The sequence below is a fragment of the Eschrichtius robustus genome, chromosome 9 (genome assembly GCF_028021215.1).
Source record: "Eschrichtius robustus isolate mEscRob2 chromosome 9, mEscRob2.pri, whole genome shotgun sequence".
Taxonomy (NCBI): Eukaryota; Metazoa; Chordata; class Mammalia; order Artiodactyla; family Eschrichtiidae; genus Eschrichtius; species Eschrichtius robustus.
In genome coordinates, this window is record NC_090832.1 from 68,263,708 (window position 1) to 68,284,251 (window position 20,544).

Here is a 20,544-nt window from a genome sequence, read left to right on the forward strand (position 1 = left end):
ATTAGAGAGAAGAGTATAACAAATTTTTTAACGGGCGATCTCTTGTAAAATGGCAAGAAACGTCAGGAGATAACTGGAGTATGGGGATTCTGGCCCTGAAGGCCTCTGTCCGCCTCCTATCAAAGGAGCCCTGAGTGAGATGGGGGAGGGGTCCTGAAAAGAGGCAAGGTTTGGAACTGGAGCTGTGGACAACGGGAAAGACCAGAGAAGAATCAGAATCAATGCCAACTTGATGCCTGAAGAGCAAATCCTGAGATTCTACGAATTACACATTTACATCCGATTTAGGGCCTACTATGTGTTAGGCATGGCTCTCTTCGCTGTAGAGATTAAGATAAACAACTTCTCTGGGCGTAACAGGAGCGGAAACAACCAACATCAATGATCACCAGACACAGGAAAAACCCATTCCTCCAGAGACTCCCATCCGAAAGATTTAAGAGTACATTCCAAGGGAAGATTGGTTTTGGGCGGGAGGGGCAGGAAGAGCGGTCGAAAGGACACTTCCTACCTGCGCTCACCCTCGCCCCCGCCCCCGCCCGGATACTCTCGAGGGACCACAGAGGGATTGGGGGTGAAAGCCCAGAAGCTGCATCCGAGGGCGGCGGGAACGCGGCTTCCTGGGAGCCCCGGACATCAGACGCGCCATCCCCCCGCCACAGACTCCGCCGCTGCCTTTAACTCCCTGGTTCCCCGGACGCTGCCGGCCTCCTCTCAGAGTACTACCGCGCAGGGCAACCTCTTCCCCAGCAGCCCCGCGCAGACCAGAACCCCGAAGCAACTTACCCGCCCCGCCTGGCCCAAGGTAGCCTAGGGTCCTTTCTGAACACCGAGGTCTCTCTGACGTCTCCACCAATGCCAGCGCGCTATCAGCACGTGGAGGCGGGATTGAGCGCCCAAGGCCAATCAGATCAGACGCAAGGCACGTCCCCGGCGCACATTCCTAGTTCCCGCCTTTGGGAGGGATTAAAAAAAACACGGTTGGCGCCAAACTCCCGTAGTCTTCTAGGGGCTTCAGGGAAAGGGGCGGGGTCTGAGCTGGCGGGGAAGGAGGGGCGCGGCTCTGCTACCGCCGGGGCAGGACCTTGGCCGAGGTAGGGGCGGTGTCTGGGAGAAGCTCTTTAATGAAAGGGAAAGTAACATCTGAGAAGGCCCTGTCATTTATTTAGTTCTTTTTTAAAAAAATAAATTTATTTATTTTATTTTTGGCAGTTTTGGGTCTTCGCTGCTGCGCGCGGGCTTCTCTCTAGTTGCGGCGAGCGGGGGCTACTCTTCGTTGTGGTGCGCGGGCTTCTCACTGCGGTGGCTTCTCGTTGCGGAGCACGAGCTCTAGGCGCGTGGGCTTCAGTAGTTGTGGCACACGGGCTCAGTAGTTGTGGCTCTAGAGCGCAGGCTCAGTAGTTGTGGCGCACGGGCTTAGTTGCTCCACGGCATGTGGGATCTTCCCGGACCAGAGCTTGAACCCGTGTCCCCTGCGTTGGCAGGCGGATTCGCAACCACTGCGCCACCAGGAAAACCCTATTTAGTTCTTTATTCTGTTAATTCGATTGATTGTTAACCGCGTGCTAGACAGGTGCTGGGTGCTGGCTCGATGACGATGAGTACGCACTGTTGTTCCCTCAGACACTTTACTGAATGATAAGCAATTTACCTCAGGGAGTTTGGAGCTTCGAGGAGGGGATACCAGGCCAGTGGGGTGGGAGGGAGAGGAGTGCTTTTTAGAGGTAGACTACCGGCGTCGTCTCTTAGAACCTGCAGGAATCTGAGGTGCCTGTAGGGTCTAGCCTCCGGAGGCTGGGCCTGCGCCATTGATTGGTGGGGAAATAAAGCCAACTTCCAATGCTACCTCAACGAGGGATTTGATCTTGATCCCTAGTCCTTTCCTCCTGTTTTGTCCACTTTAACAACTTGCAACTGTCATAACAATTTATTGCATATTTTTAAAGTTTTCAAAAAGGCCCCATTTGGGAGAATATGTTCTCTGGAAGAATACTGGTTTCCTAGATTCTCCCCCAGCCACCTACCTTCGCTTCTGAAGAGAAGTTAGTCAGCCAGCATTCCAGGTAGTGGAAAGGGAAAGAGTAGAGGGTGTGCAATCACAAAGCATTCGGTGTTGCTGGGGCATAAAGCGCGAGGTGAGGCTGGAGAGGGAGGAAGGGGTGAGACTTTGAAGCCTCCATAAGAGCTCGTCTTATGGGCGGGGATGGGGAGCGCCACTGAAGGATTTTAAGCTTGGGGTGCTGGTGATCTGATTTGCATTAGTAAGATCTGTTGGCCTTGAGAAGCAGGATTTTGAGATGCTGTTGCAGTGATCCAGGCTAGAGAAGATGAGGACCTGAGGGAGATGGCAGGTAGGCTAGGGGATTGATTTTAGAATATGTAGGAGATGAAAGTGGCAAAACTTAGCAATTGGTTGAATACTGGTTTTCACCATGAGTGCTTCATGATAGCATTCATAAAAAAATATTTATTGGGGCTTCCCTGGTGGCGCAGTGGTTGAGAATCTGCCTGCCAATGCAGGGGACACGGGTTCGAGCGCTGGTCTGGGAAGATCCCACGTGCCGCGGAGCAGCTGGGCCCGTGAGCCACAATTACTGAGCCTGCGCGTCTGGAGCCTGTGTTCCGCAACAAGAGAGGCCGCGATAGTGAGAGGCCCGTGCACCACGATGAAGAGTGGCCCCCACTCGCCACAACTAGAGAAAGCCCTCACACAGAAACGAAGACCCAACACAGCCATAAATAAATAAATAAAATTAAAAGTATGTGTCACATTAAAAAAAAAAATTATTAAGAAAATAGCATATTTGCCTCAAAAATAACTAAAGATTTCCAGCAAAATTATCTTCCAGAAAAGAATGACCTTATAATTTAAGCCCTTGCAAAGTCTCTCATTTTTACTGGTACTCTCTTAAATGGGGGAGGGGGGAAGATGGGTATAAAAATATTTGCTTGGAAAGACCTCATTGCCAATTTGGCATACCTACAGAAGCCAACTGAAGGAATCAGTATTTTTCTTAAGGAAACAAAGTAGTAGTTTTGCTTTATGGACTCTGAACTCACAATTGCAAATGTTGCTAACGTAAAAGCAATTTCTGAAGAAGATCTGCATGTAATCTATGAGATATAGTGTTAAGGGGAAAAAAGTACAATGAAAGAATGAGAAAAAGAATATACATATATTTGCTTGTTTTTGCATAACGATACATTAGAACCTCATAAAAAGGGTACCGTATGGTATCTTGAAGCCACCACTTAAGTATTTTTACATGGAAATATGCATGACTTTTCTTGCTTTTTTAAATTACAGCTTTATTTAGATATAATTCACATACCATATATTTTACCTATTTAAAGTGTTGAGTTTGCCTTTTTATAACCTTTTACTTTTGAACTATGGAAGTGTTTCATATATTAAAAGATTGAATTAAATCAGAAAGAAAAAATGCAGAAATGGAAAATAAATCTAAATAAATGAAACTGTGTAAACAAGAGAAATATAACCACATAGACAAAATCATTTTTTTAACATCTTTATTAGAGTATAATTGCTTTACAATGGTGTGTTAGTTTCTGCTTCATAACAAAGTGAATCAGCTATACATATACATATATCCCCATATCTCTTCCCTCTTGCATCTCCCTCCCTCCCACCCTCCCTATCCCACCCCTCTAGGGGATCACAAAGCACCAAGCTGATCTCCCTGTGCTATGCGGCTGCTTCCCACTAGCTATCTGTTTTACATTTGGTAGTGTATATATGTCCATGCCACTCTCTCACTTCGTCCCAGCTTCCCCTTCCCCCTCCCCATGTCCTCAAGTCCATTCTCTAGTAGGTCTGTGTCTTTATTCCCATCCTGCCCCTAGATTCCTCATGACCATTTTTTTTTTTTAGATTCCATATATATGTGTTAGCATACGGTATTTGTTTTTCTCTTTCTGACTTACTTCACTCTGTATGACAGACTGTAGGTCCATCCACCTCACTATAAATAACTCAATTTCATTTCTTTTTATGGCTGAGTAATATTCCATTGTATATATGTGCCACATCTTCTTTATCCATTCATCTGTCAATGGACACTTAGGTTGCTTCCATGTCCTGGCTATTGTAAATAGAGCTGCAATGAACATTGTGGTACGTGACTCTTTTTGAATTATGGTTTTCTCAGGGTATATGCCCAGTAGTGGGATTGCTGGGTCGTATGGTAGTTCTATTTTTAGTTTTTTAAGGAACCTCCGTACTGTTCTCCATAGTGGCTGTATCAATTTACATTCCCACCAACAGTGCAAGAGGGTTCCCTTTTCTCCACACCCTCTTCAGCATTTATTGTTTGTAGATTTTTTGATGATGGCCATTCTGACTGGTGTGAGGTGATACCTCATTGTAGCGAAATCATTATTTTAAGTGACATTTGAACACAGCGCTCTGACTGTACATCATGAGTGGGATATATTCTAAGGACTAAAAGAACTGCAAAGAAATCTTATACCTCACGCAGCAGTTTTATTGTTAGTGTTAACATTGTAATTTTAAAACTATTTTATGTATATTGTAGGATAAAGAAATATGTAATATGTTAATATTTTTAGGAATTAAGATATTTAGTGAAAGAGAAAGAGATCCAAGCATGAAATCAAAAAAAAATTAGGGGTGAAATCCTATACTATTTTGTGTGAATTGGAAATGTCAGCATGAACTCATGATTTTTTAAAATACATATCCCTTATTTCTGTTCCTTAAAGGGTCTGGAAGCAATGATACCCTGTAGCAATATGTCATTAACACACCTGAGACCCAGATCAGGATTTCTAAATACTATTTTCCACTGGAAGGGAGATCTGCTGAGAATCCTCATCGCCTGAACAGGTCAGCTCCTAAGGGCAGAGAGCAGGATGAAGAAGGAGGGAGAGTCTATCAAAAGGAACAAGTGCAAGATACTCAGTATCCTGAATATGGGTAAGTGGCTAGGCTTAACATTTCCAGTGATAGTATTTTTTACGGTTTTTAAAAATTCTCTTACTCAAATAATTCAGATGAAAGTGCTTTGGAAATTTGTTAGAAATCTCAAAAAGTGCATCTAGTTGTGGTAAATAAAGAAGCCTGCAAATTATTTGCTACTCCTCCATTGAGAAGTGGAGTCTAATTTCCAGCCCCTTCAATCTGGACTGGCTTTAGTGACTTGCTTGACCATAGGATTCAAGGACAGTGATGTTCTAGGACTTCTGAGATCTTGCAGTTTCTATCCAGGCTTCTTCTTGGAGATCTCTCTCTCTCTCTTCTCAACCCCAAGTTGCCATGTAAGCATTCCAGCTTACAGTTCCAGCTGAGCCCAGCCTTCCAGCCATCCCTGCCAAGACACAAGACATGTGAGTGAACCCATCTTGAACCCTCCAGACCAGGCCATCTACTAACTCAATACCACTGGATGCCCTCAATCAACATCTCACGGAAGAGAAGAATTGCCATCTGAGCCCTGCCCAAATTCCTGAACCCCCCAACTGTGAAATATTATTAATGGTTGATGTTTTTAAGTCACTATGTTTTAAGGTAATAATTTGTTACAAAGTTTTAGATTACTGGAACAGTAATGGTAATGACAGAACAAAATAATGCAGAGTTTTATTAAAATTGTTACATGAAATATGAGAATGGAAGGCCAAAGGAGGACTGTTTTTTTTTTTTTTAGAAATTCATCTCAAGTAGTCATCACTTCACTACTCTTTTCATTCTTTTTTTTAAAAAGTAATTAATTAATTAATTTTTGGCTGCGTTGGGTCTTTGTTGCTGTGCATGGGCTTTCTCTAGTTGCAGCGAAGGGGCTACTCTTCGTTGCGGTGTGCAGCTTCTCATCTCAGTGGCTTCTCTTGTTGCAGAGCACGGGCTCTAGGCGCGTGGGCTTCAGCAGCTGTGGCTTGCGGGCTTCAGCAGTTGTGGCTCGCGGGCTCTAGAGCGCAGGCTCAGTAGTTGTGGCGCATGGGCTTAGTTGCTCCACGGCATGTGGGATCTTCCCAGACCAGGGCTCGAACCCGTGTCCCCTGCATTGGCAGGTGGATTCTTAACCACTGAGCCACCAGGGAAGGCCCAAAGGAGGACTTCAATGTTTGAGGAACTTAAATTAATAATCACTCCCATTTATAGAGTATAGTTAATTAAATTCCCTTCAATATTTTAAACTCCATTTATAAATGTAATGCATTTGATCTGTTTTTTTAAACACTTCATACTTGTAGGACAAACACAAAATCCCTGACAAGTAAAACATTACTGAGTGTTACCGAGTCTAAGCTCATACTGCTCACCACACGACAGGCCAGTAATTGAGAGACGAGTTGTTGGGACATGAATAACAACTTTATTCGGAAAGCCAGCAGACCGAGAAGATGGTGGGCTCGTGCCCCAAAGAACCATCTTGCCTGAGTTAGAATTCAGGCTCCTTTTATACTAAAAGGGGAGGGAGTAAAGTCAAACATCTCCTGGTTCCCATCAGCCTCAGGAGGGAATGTGTTAATTTCTTCCTCCCTGCAGTCATTCACAGGTGGGCCTGGTCAGGATGTTTCCTGTGATCTAAACAAAGGTATTCTAGCTTAATGCTCATTACCTGGGAAACAGGGTTCCCAGAGATGGGCCATTATGTATAATTTAAGCTTATAGGTAACATCCCTTTAGTGATTAACTTGTAATAGAATACAAAAGGTTCTTCCTTATTACATCAGTACCTAAACATGTAGTGAATCCTCAAGTTCTCTCAAACATTCTAATACTTTTAACAACATTGGTCAACTTCTCTGACTTTTCAACTTAAAATCAAAGGTCTATGAATATGGTGAACTTATCTGCATTTCAAAGTAATATATCCACCTAGAACAGGAAAAAAAAAAGAAAAAGATCTAATCCAGGGAAACTTGGAACACAGTACTTTGACTATATATCTTTAGTTTAAAACAAAAAAGCAAAGAAACAAACAAAAAACAAATTTAAAAAACCTGCAAACAAATTGTAATCTCCATTAGTAAGTTTGCTGTTTACAGTGGTATGAAGGTAGCAATTCTGAAATTATACTGTGTATATTGTAAAGCTGAGAAATGAAGAAATGTATTGATTATTGTGGGAGCCAGAGTTCTCACTATGGGAAAAGGATGATACAAATATGGAAAGGAGGAAGATAAGGAGGGATCCTGTGTTTTGGGATTGGATTAGAGTTATCAGTATGAACTTATGATTTGAATATGTATGTCTATATACATGTGTATATTATATTTATATTCATATTTACTATCTCTCTTCTCTGAAAGGGCCTAGAAGAAGTGACACACCAATAACAATGAGCACTCATACCATACAGATCTTGGTCTCTAAATACTATTCCTCAATAAAAGGAACTCTTTAGAGATATGGATGATCCAGGAGTGGAGCAAGAGGGAAAAAAGATGATCCTGAAATACCTTGCTGTACCAGAAAGTAAAGAAGTGTTCACAGTGTGATGGGGGATATGTGCAAGAGCAACTGCTTATGGGTGAGCCTGGATAACGGAACACTCTGAAATTGTTTGCCAAAAATTATGAATTGGTACATTTTTCTGCGGAAAAAGTCCCTAGCTTTCAATAGGCTATTGAAATTGGCCATTGGGCATTACCTTCCTTACTGATGATTTAATTCTAAAGAAATGGCTCCCAGGTCCTTGAGGAAAAATTCCTGATTTGTGAAACTGGCAAGAAGCTTATTTTAAAAGACTTACATATATTTGAAAAGGAGAGTGAAAGAAATTCTGAAAGAAAAGGGAGGGGTGGGACTTCCCTGGCGGTCCAGTGGTTAAGACTCTGCACTTCCACTGCAGGAGGCATGGGTTTGATCCCTGGTCGGGGAACTAAGATCCCACAAGCTGCCCCGAAGCCAAAAAAAAAAAAAAAAAACCGAAAAGGGAGGGGTGAATGGGGGAAAGGAGGAGTTTCTTCCCTTATTTTTCAACAGGGAGAATAATCCTCTTAATTTGCATTTGTTCCTACACAGTTTATAAGTAGATAGGGAAATCAGATAGTGTATCAGTTTCTAAACAAATATATTTATTTTATAATTCACATAAGTGATTTAATTAAGTAAATTGCTCCTGGTTTTCTCAGTCACCTAAATACCTGGAAGGATCGAATATTTATTAAATGCCTATTATATGTGTGACAAACTAAGTTGAGATACAAAGATGAATAAGGCAGATCCTGTGTTCCAGGAGTTTTTATTCACCCTGGGAGATAGACACAGAATCAGAACTTTTAGAGAAAAACCAAGGCCTAGGAAGGTTAAGTCATTTAACCCAGGTCACAATCTTTTTTCTAAGGTTGAAAAAAGTGCAACCTTAATGACTCAGGTCTTTAGATCCTGGTTCAGCACTCTCTGAACTTCACATAATACTTCAAATGATATCCTAATGAGGTGCCAGTAATTTTTTTTTTAACTTTTTAAAAAATTTATTTATTTTTTATTTTTGGCTGCGTTGGGTCTTTGTTGCTGCATGCAGGCTTTCGCTAGTTGTGGCGAGCGGGGGCTACTCTCTGTTGCAGTGCGTGGGCTTCTCACTGCGGTGGCTTCTCTCGTTGCGGAGCACGGGCTCTAGGCATGTGGGCTTCAGCAGTTGTGGCTCGCGGGCTCTAGAGTGCAGGCTCAGTAACTGTGGCACACAGGCTTAGTTGCTCCGCGGCATGTGGGATCTTCCCAGACCAGGGATCGAACCCGTGTCCCCTGCATTGGAAGGTGGATTCTTAACCATTGTGCCACCAGGGAAGTCCCGCGAGTAATTTTCTGATGGTAATAACTAGAGGTTAAGGAAGAGGGCCTGGGAGAAATGAGAACTCTTACACCAGATGTTTCCTGAATTCTGAATCCCACAAATTTTTAGCTTTTATTTGCATTTTCTATATTCATTTTTTTAAAAAAAACTTTTATACTGTGAAACAAAAAAAAGATATAGATTAAAGAATCTTACTCATTAAATTCATTGTAACTACCACCCTGGTCATGGAATAGAACTTAGACACTTCTTTCTAAGCCCTGTCCCAATCATAGCCCCTCTCCTCCTCCCAAAAAGTAATTACTACCCTGACTTTCAGAGTAAAAACTTTCTTGCATTTTGTCATGGTTTTATTAACCAAGTGCGTAAGCACTATAATTTAGTTTTTCCTGTGTTTTAAAAATTTGATGTCTTATAAGTCTCAGTCATTTCAGCTACTATAACAAAATACCATAGACTGGATGGCTTAAACACCAAACATAAATTTCTCACAGTTCTGGAGGCTGGGAGGTCTGAATTCAAGGTGCCAGCAGCTTCAGTGTCTGGTGAGCGCCTTCTTCCTAGTTTGCAGACAGCTGCCTTCTTGCTGTATCCTCCCACAGCAGAGAGCCAGGGCTCTGGTTTCTTCCTCTTCTTGTAAGGGCACTAATCCCATCATGAGGGCTCCACCCTCATGACCTCATCTAAATGTAATTACCTCCCAAAGGCCCCACCTCCAAATACCATTATTTGGGGAATTTGGGCTTCAACATATGAATTTTGGGGAACAGAAGTATCTTGTTCACAGCAGTCTCTTATAATTGACAGTTTCCCCCTCCCATACCTTTCTTTTTCTTTATCTTTCTATATATATTTTTCTCTTTCTAATATTTATTTATTTGGCTGCGCCAGGTCTTAATTGCAGCACGCAGGATCTTCGTTTCTGCATTTGGGATCTTCCTTGTGGCATGCAGGATCGTTAGTTGTGGCATGCAAAATCTTAGTTGCAGCATTTGGGGTCTAGTTCCCAGGCCAGGGATTGAAACTGGGCCCCCTGCATTGGGAGCGCGGAGTCTTAGCCACTGGACCACCAGGGAAGTCCTCCTTTCTTTTTCTTTAAATTGATCTCTTAAAAAACTTGATTTTTTGACCTGCAGAATCTCCCAACTGTCTTGAGTTTTTCTGATTACATATTCATGGTTCAGTTTAGCATATTCTTCTGTCCTCTTTATGTTTTGCAAATTGGCAGCTGGATCTAGAGATTTGATCCTTTTGACAAGACCATAGGTGGCATTATGTTCTTTCATCAGGAGCCACCTAAAGTCTGGGTTTTTTGCTCCTTTTGTGATGTCAGCAACCATTTATCAATTGATTAATTGGATGTTGCAAAATGGTGATATTCTAATTCTGTCTTATATTAACTGGAATTTTTTTTATAGTAATCTTTCATTTATTTATATATTTATATTTTTTTATATTTATTTTTGGCTGTGTTGGGTCTTCGTTTCTGTGCGAGGGCTTCCTCTAGTTGCGGCAAGCGGGGGCCACTCTTCATCGCGGTGTGCGGGCCTCTTCACTGTCGCGGCCTCTCTTGTTGCGGAGCACAGGCTCCAGACGCGCAGGCTCAGTAGTTGTGGCTCACGGGCCTAGTTGCTCCGCGGCATGTGGGATCTTCCCAGACCAGGGCTCGAACCCGTGTCCCCTGCATTAGCAGGCAGATTCTCAACCAGTGTGCCACCAGGGAAGCCCTTAACTGGAATATTTTAATGAAGAGACACTTATCATCTATTTGGTTATCCAGTAGGACGAGGTACAATTCATATATGAAAAGCAAGATAAAATTTTGACCTTTTCCTTTTACTTACCAGCTTTTAAGATTGAGTTCTTGTTCTCCAAAGGTAACCAATTTTTAAAAATATTATGTATTCATGGATTTAGACATATACAACAGGTTTCAACTCATTGCAGTTGTTAGCCTTATTGAAGCTCATATTGTACTATCTTTGGTCAGTGGGAGCCTCTTCAAGTTGGTATTGTAAGGGAGAGAAAGAAATCTTTTTCCTCTACCCATTTTGGGTTCACCAGCTTGGGCCCCGTAAATTAGACTAACAAAATACATTAACAAGAGAAAGACAGACATTTATTAACATGTGCATTGTGCATACACATGGGAGCATTCACAGATGAGTAACTCAAAGGGATAGTTAGAACTTGGGCTTACCTAGCATCTTTTTTTTTTTAATATAAATTAATGAATTTATTTATTTTTGGCTGCACTGGGTCTTTGTTGCTGCGTTTGGGCTTTTCTCTAGTTGCATCGAGCAGGGGCTACCCTTCGTTGCGGTGTGCAGGCTTCTCATTGCGGTGGCTTCTCTTGTTGCAAAGCACCGGCTCGAGGCGCACAGGCTCATTAGTTGTGGCGTGCAGGCTTCAGTAGTTGTGGCATGTGGGCTCTAGAGCGCAGGCTCAGTAGTTGTGGTGCACAGGCTTAGTTGTTCCGCGGCATGTGGAATCTTCCCGGACCAGGGCTTGAACCCGTGTCCCCTGCATTGGTAGGCGGATTCTTAACCACTGTGCCACCAGGGAAGTCCATTACATGGCATCTTAAAAAAAGAACAATAAATTTTTTTTAGAGAAGTGACAAGACAAAGGAAAGAACTTTGAGCTTCTAAGAGTGGCAAATTGTAAGAAGGCAAAAATATGGGGAAATTAGTGGTAAATAAGGGCTAGGCTGGTTTTTTTTTTAATTTTTATTGGAGTATAGTTGCTTTACAATGTTGTGTTAGTTTCTGCTGTACAGCAAAGTCAATCAGCTACACATATACATATACCCCCTTTTTTTGGATTTCCTTCCCATTTAGGTCACCACAGAACATTGAGTAGAGTTCCCTGTGCTATTCAGTAGGTTATCATTAGTTATCTATTTTATACATAGTAGTGTATATATGTCAATCCCAGTCTCCCAATTCATCCCACCGCTCACTTCCCCCCTTGATATCCATACGTTTGTTCTCGACATCTGTGTCTCTAGTTTTGCTTTGCAAATAAGTTCATCTGTATCATTTTTCTAGATTCCACACATAAGTGATATTATATATTTGTTTTTCTCTTTCTGGCTTACTTCACTCTATATGACAGTCTCTAGATCCATCCACATCTCTGCAAATGGCACAATTTCATTCCTTTTCATGGCTGAGTAATATTCCATTGTATATATGTACCACATCTTCTCTACCCATTCCTCTGTTGATGGACAGTTAGGTTGCTTCCATGTCCTGGTGATTGTAAATAGTGCTACAATGAACATTGGGGTGTGTATATCTTTTTGAGTTATGGTTTTCTTCCGGTATATGCCCAGAAGTGGGATTGCTGGGTCATATGGTAGTTCCATTTTTTTTTTAAGTTTTTTTTTTAAATTTTATTTATTTTTGGCTGGGTTGGGTCTTTGTCGCTGTGTGCAGGCTTTCTCTAGCTGCGGCAAGCAGGGGTTACGCTTTGTTGTGGTGCGCGGGCTTCTCATTGCGGTAGCTTCTCTTGTTGTGGAGTACGGGCTCTAGGCGTGCAGGCTTCAGTAGTTGTAGCACACAGGCTCAATAGTTGCGGCACACGGGCCCTAGAGCATGTGGGGTTCAGTAGTTGAGACACATGGGCTCAGTAGTTGCAGCGCAGGCTCTAGAGCGCAGGCTCAGTAGTTGTGGCACACGGGCTTAGTTGCTCCGCGGCATGTGGGATCTTCCTGGAACAGGGCTCGATCCCATGTCCCCTGCATTGGCAGGCGGATTCTTAACCACTGCACCACCAGGGAAGTCCCGGTAGTTCTATATTTAGTTTTTCAAGGCACCCCCATATTGTTCTCCATAGTGGCTGTATCAATTTACATTCCCACCAACAGTGTAGTTTTAGTAAGGTTTGATAGTTTCCTCTGATGCTGTCTCCGGGCTGATAAGGGTCTAAAGTTGTCTCCAGTGATTAGCGTCTGTCTTTCGTGGTAGAGATAGAAGAGGGGACACTTTTATAAATTAATGGCAAATAGGGGGAGGGCAGAGAGCTTTTGTATAGGCATACCTTGTTTTATTGTGCTTCGCTTTATTGTATTTCACAGATATTGTGATTTTTACAAATTAAAGGTTTGTGGCAACCCTGCATTGAGCAACTCTATGAGCACCACTTTTCCAACAGCATTTGCTCACTTAGTGTTCCTGTGTCACATTTTGGTAATTCTTGCAACATTTCGAACTATTTCATTATTACTATATTGTTACTATATTATGGATACCTGCGATCAGTGATCTTTGATGTTACTATTGCAAAAATATTACGACTTGCTGAAGGCTCAGATGATGGTTAGCAGTTTTTGGCAATAAAGTATTTTTAAATTAATGTTTGTAATTTTTTTAGATATGTTATTAATAGCACACTTACTAGACTATAGTATAGTGCAAACATACTTTTAAATGCACTGGGAAACCAAAAAAATTATGTGACTCACTTTATTTTGATGTTTGCTTTATTGTGGTGATCTGGAACCAAACCTGCAGTATCTCCAAGGTATGCCTGTGTCTGTTTCTCTCAATTGCCTTCACTTCAAGAAAGCTTATGTACCTCTTAGACAAAGAAGCAATAAATTTGTGAAGAAATTACACGACAAAAGGGGTTTGGGCTAGGGGCAGTAAATTGTAGGAAAGAGACTAGGAGATATATGGAAGATAAGGGTTGTTTTAGTAAGTTTGTTTCTACAGACCCATTTGAATGTTGATTACCAGTCTCAGGTGACAATGATGTTCTTCTATTGCTGGTTCAGGGAGGGCACATTTCTCATGGGAAATTTGATGGCCTGTTTTTAAGTAGAAACATCTGCATCTGTTGTTTCCAGAGTACCTTTAGCTCAAGATAGTCAGTATGCCAAAGTGCCATATCTTGGGGTGGCATGTCTTGAAATCCTTCCTGCCAAAGCGGCATGTTTTGGGGGTGGCATATTCTGCTACCCTTTTTTACCTGAGTCCTTTTGACGTGACCCTAGTAGTCTTTTAAAAAATATATTATTTTATCTTTTATTATTGAAATTTCCAAACATATACAGTAGTAGAAAGGCAAGTCTATGCACTCCCACTACCCAACATCCAGTTTCAATAATTATCAATATATTGCCAGTTTTGTTTCATCGATACCTACACGTCTTATCCTTGTTGATTATCATCAGCATTACTTTTAGAGCTTTCTTGAGCATAATTCACCCATTGGAAGTGTGCAATTCAACGATTTTAGTAAATTTATAGAGTTGTGCCACCATCACCACAATCCAATGTTAGACATTTCCATCACCCCAAAATGTTGCCTCGCAGCTGTTTGCAGTCAGTCCTTCTTCCACTCCTATATCCAGGCAACCACTGACCTGATCTATCAGTTTAGTTACTTTAGAGCTGTTGATTTTCCTGCTGCTGCCCAATAAAAGTCTTGGGATTTCTCTTAACAGTCATCCTAAGTATTCTTTTCACATTTTTCTTTCTGTGTTGAAGCTCTCACTTCCTAGATACCATATCTTCCTCTTTCTTGGTTTATACCCTCATACAGAGGAGCACCTTTTTCAACATATTCCTGAGAAAGGGTACATAGGGGAGGAAAAATAATTTTCCTCTACCCTTCTGAGTCCTTGGCTGAGAGCCCTGTAATAAAAGACAGATTAACAAGAGAAAAACAAACATGTTAATTAACATGTATACTTCAGGTATACATGGGAGATACCCAGGGAAAAAATTGAGTCACTCCACAAGTGTGGGTAATTTTTCATCTATTGTGCTATGACCTCTCAGGGAACCCTCTCAATTATCTTGGAATTTTTTTTTTTATTATTAATTAATTAATTTATTTTTGGCTGTGTTGGGTCTTCGTCGCTGTGCGCGGGCTTTCTCTAGTTGCGGTGAGCGGGGGCTACTCTTCGTTGCGGTGCGTGGGCTTCTCATTGCAGTGGTTCCTCTTGTTGCGGAGCACGGGCTCTAGGCACGCAGGCTTCAGTAGCTTGGCTCACGGGATCTAGAGCGCAGGCTCAGTAGTTGTGGCGCACGGGCTTAGTTGCTCTGCGGCATGTGGGATCTTCCCGGACCAGGGCTCGAACCCATGTCCCCTGCATTGGCAGGCGGATTCCCAACCACTGTGCCACCAGGGAAGTCCCTCTTCTTGGAAATTTAAAAATATTATTTATTTGGAAATGTATTCTGTCCCATTTTCATAGTTCACTTGTTCTGAAAGTTCTGCTGTTGAGTGTGAGTTCCCCAAGGAGCAAACATTCAAATCCTGGACAAAAACTCAAATTGAAACACATTTTTAAAAGGTTTAAACTTCCTTTGGAGATCTACCCATGTCAGTACAGAAAGATCTACTCCCTTTTAAAACACTTTCTAGAGGTAGAATTTACAAAAGTGCACAAATCTTAAGCGTACAGTTGATTTTTTTTCTCTTTTGTATCTACCAGAGTAACCACAACCCAGGGGAAGATAATGAAACATTTCCGTCTCCCTCGGAGGTTCCCTTAGGCCCTTTGCAGGCAATACCCACCAAAAGCAACCACTAGTCTGACTTTGTCATTATTTTGGCTTGTTTATGAACTTGACGTAAATGTACTGTTAATTTTTATGTACTCTTCGACACCCCTCTTCACAGTGCCTGAAGACTATTCTATACCTTACATACTTTATTTCATTCCCATGTCAATGAAAATAATCAATAATCTATAATAAGAATAGAAAAGAGTTTTATTTGAGCCAAACTAAGGACTAGCCTGGAAGCCAGCTTCCCAGGTTACTCTGAGAAGCTGCTCCAGAGAAGCATGGTTTCCAGCACAGTTTTATATCTTGTCAGAACAAAGAACATTAAACAAGACAGGGTTACATTCCTTCAGGGTTTTAAAAAACAACAACACACACACAGATCAGCCAGTACACAGCAAGCCAGCATGGCCTTGGCACCTGGAAAGGAAGTCTTATCATCAAAGGAGTACTAGCATAAGCATCCCAGGAAGAGAGACATTTAACCTTTATATTTAACATGGACATTCTTTACTTCTGGTCAGTGTGCTCTTCTCTTTAATAATTAGAGCAGATATACAATTTATGTCTGATAGGCCATAAACAGGCTATTTTAGTTAGCATAAAATTCAAGTTAACTCACGCATAAGCCAAGAATGACTTTCATATATGTCAATATGTGAAAATTTCCTTTATCACCCATCTTAACGTTTATATCCAATGTTTATATTAAGAATGCTGCAAGGGACTTCCCTGGTGGCGCAGTGGTTAAGAATCTGACTGCCAATGCAGGGGACACGGGTTCGAGCCCTGGTCCGGGAAGATCCCACATGCTGCGGAGCAACTAAGCCCGTGTGCCACAACTACTGAAGCCCGCGCGCCTAAAGCCCGTGCTCCGCAACGAGAGAGACCATCGTAATGAGAAGCCCGCGCACCACAACGAAGAGTAGCCCCCGCTCAGCACAACTACAGAAAGCCCACGCGCAGCAACGAGGACCCAACGCTGCCAAAAATTAAAAAAAAAAAAGAATGCTGCCAGGGCTATGCTTGTTACACTTGTGTCTGAATTTCCACAGACCAGAGGTCTAAAAAGGGAATTGCTGGGTCAGAAGAGGCGAATCTGCTTTTCACTCCTATCTGATCTTTTCGCCTGTTGAGGCAGAAGGATCCCATACCCCAGGCTCCCTAGCTTCTCCCGCATGGCGGAATCTTCTGTCTCGCTATCCCACCACTCGTCGTCTCCGGACCTCCCATCACAGCAAACTCTTGCCTCGGCTCTACTAAGCCATTTCTGCTCGGATTCCCCAGCGGGAGTTGCCCGGATAGGGACGCCAGCGTTTCCGGTGCCGAGGGGGCGGGGCCGGCGTCGCGGGGCGGGGCCGGCGTCTCAGGCCTGCGCCGTCGCAGGCCGGTGACGTAGTGCGCCGCGTGCTCCCCCCACGTGTGCTGCAGCTTTCTGGGTGTCCGCGGAGAAGCGGCGGTTGTTTTCTCTGGGGGCGAAGTTGGTGGCAGCTCCGGCGCGGGGACCTCAGCGGCTCAGGGGCTCTGAGCGCGAAGCAGGGAGCGTCGGTGGCCGTCTGGGGCGGAGGGCCCGCGGTCATGGAGCACCTCTTGCTGGAGGTGGCGGCCGCGCCTCTGCGGTTAATCGCTGCCAAGAACGAGAAGAGCCGCAGCGAGCTGGGCAGGTTCTTGGTCAAGCAGGTAAGAGAAGGAGCGAGAGGGAAAGCGCCCGGCCGCCCCCGCCACCCCCCTGGCGCGTGCCCCATGGCCCTGCGCGGAGACGCAGGGGACAGGAAAGCGGCGTCTTGTTACTCTGGCCCGCTCCCCAGGGCTGGCCCGTGGCGGAGGCGTCCGCGCGCGTTTGAGAAGCCAGGAAGGAGCCTTCTGTTTTTCTCGGGGGGAGAGACTTGCCTTCCCCTCTCCACCGACTTACCCCCTTGCAGCGCCCTGACTGCGTGCGGCAGACGTGGCCTTCGGAGAGAAATGTGGGTGGTTTTACTGTAATTGAGGTTGTGTGTCTGCCCTTTTGACATGTGTATTATCTAAGTGTGCCGAGTCCAGTCACCCCTGTTAGCTTGGGTGAATGTTTCCTGTCTGCCCAGTCCCGACTTTTCGGCCCACTGACAAGCATTGATTGTGTTCCTGCTCTGCCTAGCACACAGTGTGGCACTTTGAGGAGACATAAATTCGTTAAGGTCTCTGCCCACAGGGTATTTAGTGTCTATCTTTAGAGACCGTTCATAAACACAGAAAACAACTGATGGACAAAGCGAGACATTGAGTGCATAATTTCTAAACCATGGGAATTATGAATTGGTTTTCTGGGAAATGGGTGCTCTGGCCTTTTAAGAGCGATCTCTCGTTTACCACCAGCTGTCTCAGTTTTTTCACGTGGCATTTTAACTTCGTGTTTTGTGCTTCCCCACCCCCACCCCCATATCTGTTAGCTTCTTTTTTTAAAATTAATTAATTTATTATTTATTTTTGGCTGCGTTGGGTGTTCGTTGCTGTGCGCGGGCTTTCTCTAGTTGCGGCGAGCGGGGGCAACTCTTCGTTGCGGTGCGCGAGCTTCTTACTGTGATGGCTTCTCTTGTTGCGGAGCACGGGCTCTAGGCACACGGGCTTCAGTAGTTGTGGCATGCGGGCTCAGTAGTTATGGCTCGCGGGCTCCAGAGCGCAGGCTCAGTAGTTGTGGCGCACGGGCTTAGTGGCTCCGTCACAGTGGGATCTTCCTGGACCAGGGCTCAAACCCGTGTCCCCTGCATTGGCAGGCGGATTCTTAAGCACTGCGCCACCAGGGAAGTCCTGTTAGCTTCTTGAGAGTAGAAAAAATTTTTTTTTCTAATTCCAGTATGTAGACCGTATATATCCTATTGCTTAGAAAACAACAGCAGTATTTTGTGTCTGGAGTAGCTGGGAACTAACATGAGAGGCATTTCTGTTTGGTGACAACAAATGAACATGTGTATAGCAAAGGGGAGTGGAAGATATGCCTGGGGTTATCTGGCTTGTGATTCCCCCAGGGAAGGGAATCACATAAATGGAGAGGTCTAGGAAAGAAAATGGATTTTTGGTGGGCTGGACTAAGGATAGAGATGATCAGTTTATATGAGCTGAGCTTGTGGTGACAGGCTCCTGAATTATGTATTATGGCTAGACGTATTTTTCTGTAAGTGGGCTTGCATTTAGAACAGAGGTTCTGAAGCTGGGGCTCATGGACCATGGACAAAAGGGGATTTATTTATGATTCTCCACTGCAATTGGATATAAAATTGGTGCTTATGTATTGTGAGTAAAATGAGAAAAATGGTTTGTAGCCGTTTTTAAGAGAATCTGATATTTTGAAGTGCGAACCACTCAGGTAGATTCTGAGACTATATAGTAATGCTAAGGAACTTAAAAGCTACTCGAAAGTTTAGTTGAATTAAGGAGATTGGGACACCTGTGCTTCCCCTTTCTTTGTCTCACGTAATCTGTCTCTTAGATTCTATCCAATCTGAGAGATGTTTTTCAGGTTTGTTCCTTTCCATTTTCAGTAATAGTTTCAAGCCTTTCGCTCAGAGAAGAGTTGATTGTGTTGTCATTCTATTTTTCTCCTATTTTGGGAAGCAAAATAATTTTTACTGGAAAGCAAAGGCTTTTTTTTTTTTTTTTTTTTTTGGCCAAGCCGCGCAGCTTGTGGGGTCTTAGTTCTCCAGCGGGAGACTGAACCCAGGCCCTCTGCAGTGAAAGCACGGAGTCCTAACCACTGCACTGCCAGGGAAGTCCCAGCAAAGTTTTTTTTTTTATTTTTAAATACAGTAGTTAGGAATGGATTAGTGCTTATATTTAGCAGCAGTTAATAGACACTATCATTTTTTTCATTTTTTCTTTTTTTAATTATTATTTATTTTTGGCTGTGTTGGGTCTTCGTTTCTTTGCGAGGGCTTTCTGTAGTTGCGGCCAGCGGCGAGCGGGGGTCTCTCTTCATCGCGGTGCGCGGGCCTCTCACTGCCGCGGCCTCTCTTGTTGCGGAGCACAGGCTCCAGACGCGCAGGCTCAGTAGTTGTGGTTCACGGGCCCAGTCGCTCCGCGGCATGTGGGTTCTTCCCAGACCAGGGCTCGAACCCGTGTCCCCTGCATTGGCAGGCAGACTCTCAACCACTGCTTCACCAGGGAAGCCCCCCAGCAAAGTTTTTGAAACATTGCTTCTCATGGAGTTTGGGATCTGAAGTAAGAATTTTTTAGGATTGTGCTTCCTTTTTTTTTCTTTATCTCAGTTGGTGACACCACTGTCTCTCTATCCAGTCCCTTTTCACTCCTTTTCTGTCACATATAGCCAAGTCCTCCTGATTTTCCTTACTCAGTATTGGATCTGTTCCTTTCGCTTCCTCCCTACTACTGCTACCATCCTACAGTTCTGACTCTTAATTGCACCGTGGAGGTGTTCTTTCCACCACCACCAAGCAAGTCTCAGACACCAGCTGGTGTCCTACAGTTAACTCAATTCTGACACTGTTTATCTGCAGAAAGCATCATATTCTTCAGGGTAAAGGCTCAGCCCTAAAAGACTTCTCCCACCCGCAACATACCACCGATTGTCACCTGTGCTTCTGATCAACCAGCTATAAATTAGAGGTTCCAATGACCTCTTCCTTGGGTTTGATTAATTAGCTAGAGTGGCTCACAGAACTCAGAGAAATGTTTTACTTACTAGGACAACCAACTCTGAAGCTCTCTGAACCATGTTCTTTTGGGTTTTTATGGAGGCTTCCTTACGTAGGCACAGTTGATTAAATCTCTGGCCGTTGGTGATTGAACTCTCCATCTTTAGCCCCTCTGCCCTCCCAGGAGGGCACGGAACTGAAAGTTCCAATACTCTAATCACATGATTGGTTCTCCTGGCAACCAGCTCCCATCTTAGTGGCTTTCCACAATTCACTGCATTAACATAACAGGACACCTTTATCTCTCTCTCTCATCACAGGAAGTTCCAGGGGTTTTAGGAACTCGGCCAGGAATAAGGTCGAAGACCCGATTTGTATTTCTTATAAATCACAGAGTCACATCTTACCTCCTTGATCACTGTTTATGTTGAGGAAGAGCAGAGTGCTTAAGAGCATGCGTGGATACTGGGGCTGAAGTACGGCTGAAGATCAAATCCATTCTCTCTCTCCCTTTCTTGTTTTGTTTTGTTTTTTTGTCCGCACTGCTCGGTTTGCGGGATCTTAGTTCCCCGACCAGGGATCGAACCTGCACTGCCTGCAGTGGAAGCGTGGAGTCTT

At 43.7% G+C, this 20,544-nt stretch overlaps 2 protein-coding genes across 6 annotated transcripts in view; one reads left to right on the plus strand and one right to left on the minus strand.

Moving 5' to 3' along the window:
- CASP8AP2 (caspase 8 associated protein 2) overlaps positions 1-829 on the minus strand; it is a 42,115-nt gene extending 41,286 nt beyond the window's left edge. For all 4 annotated transcript variants that reach the window (XM_068551452.1, XM_068551451.1, XM_068551449.1 and 1 more), the window contains exon 1: positions 787-829. The gene's annotated coding sequence lies outside the window, so the exon portion shown is untranslated. The remainder of the gene's footprint in view (positions 1-786) is intronic.
- A 15,886-nt stretch (positions 830-16,715) lies between these two features.
- The window catches only part of MDN1 (midasin AAA ATPase 1), a 156,733-nt gene continuing 152,904 nt past the window's right edge, over positions 16,716-20,544 (plus strand). For both annotated transcript variants that reach the window (XM_068551457.1, XM_068551458.1), the window contains exon 1: positions 16,716-16,981. In XM_068551457.1, the coding sequence (XP_068407558.1) occupies positions 16,880-16,981 (102 nt within the window). In that variant the 5' untranslated portion in view covers positions 16,716-16,879. The remainder of the gene's footprint in view (positions 16,982-20,544) is intronic.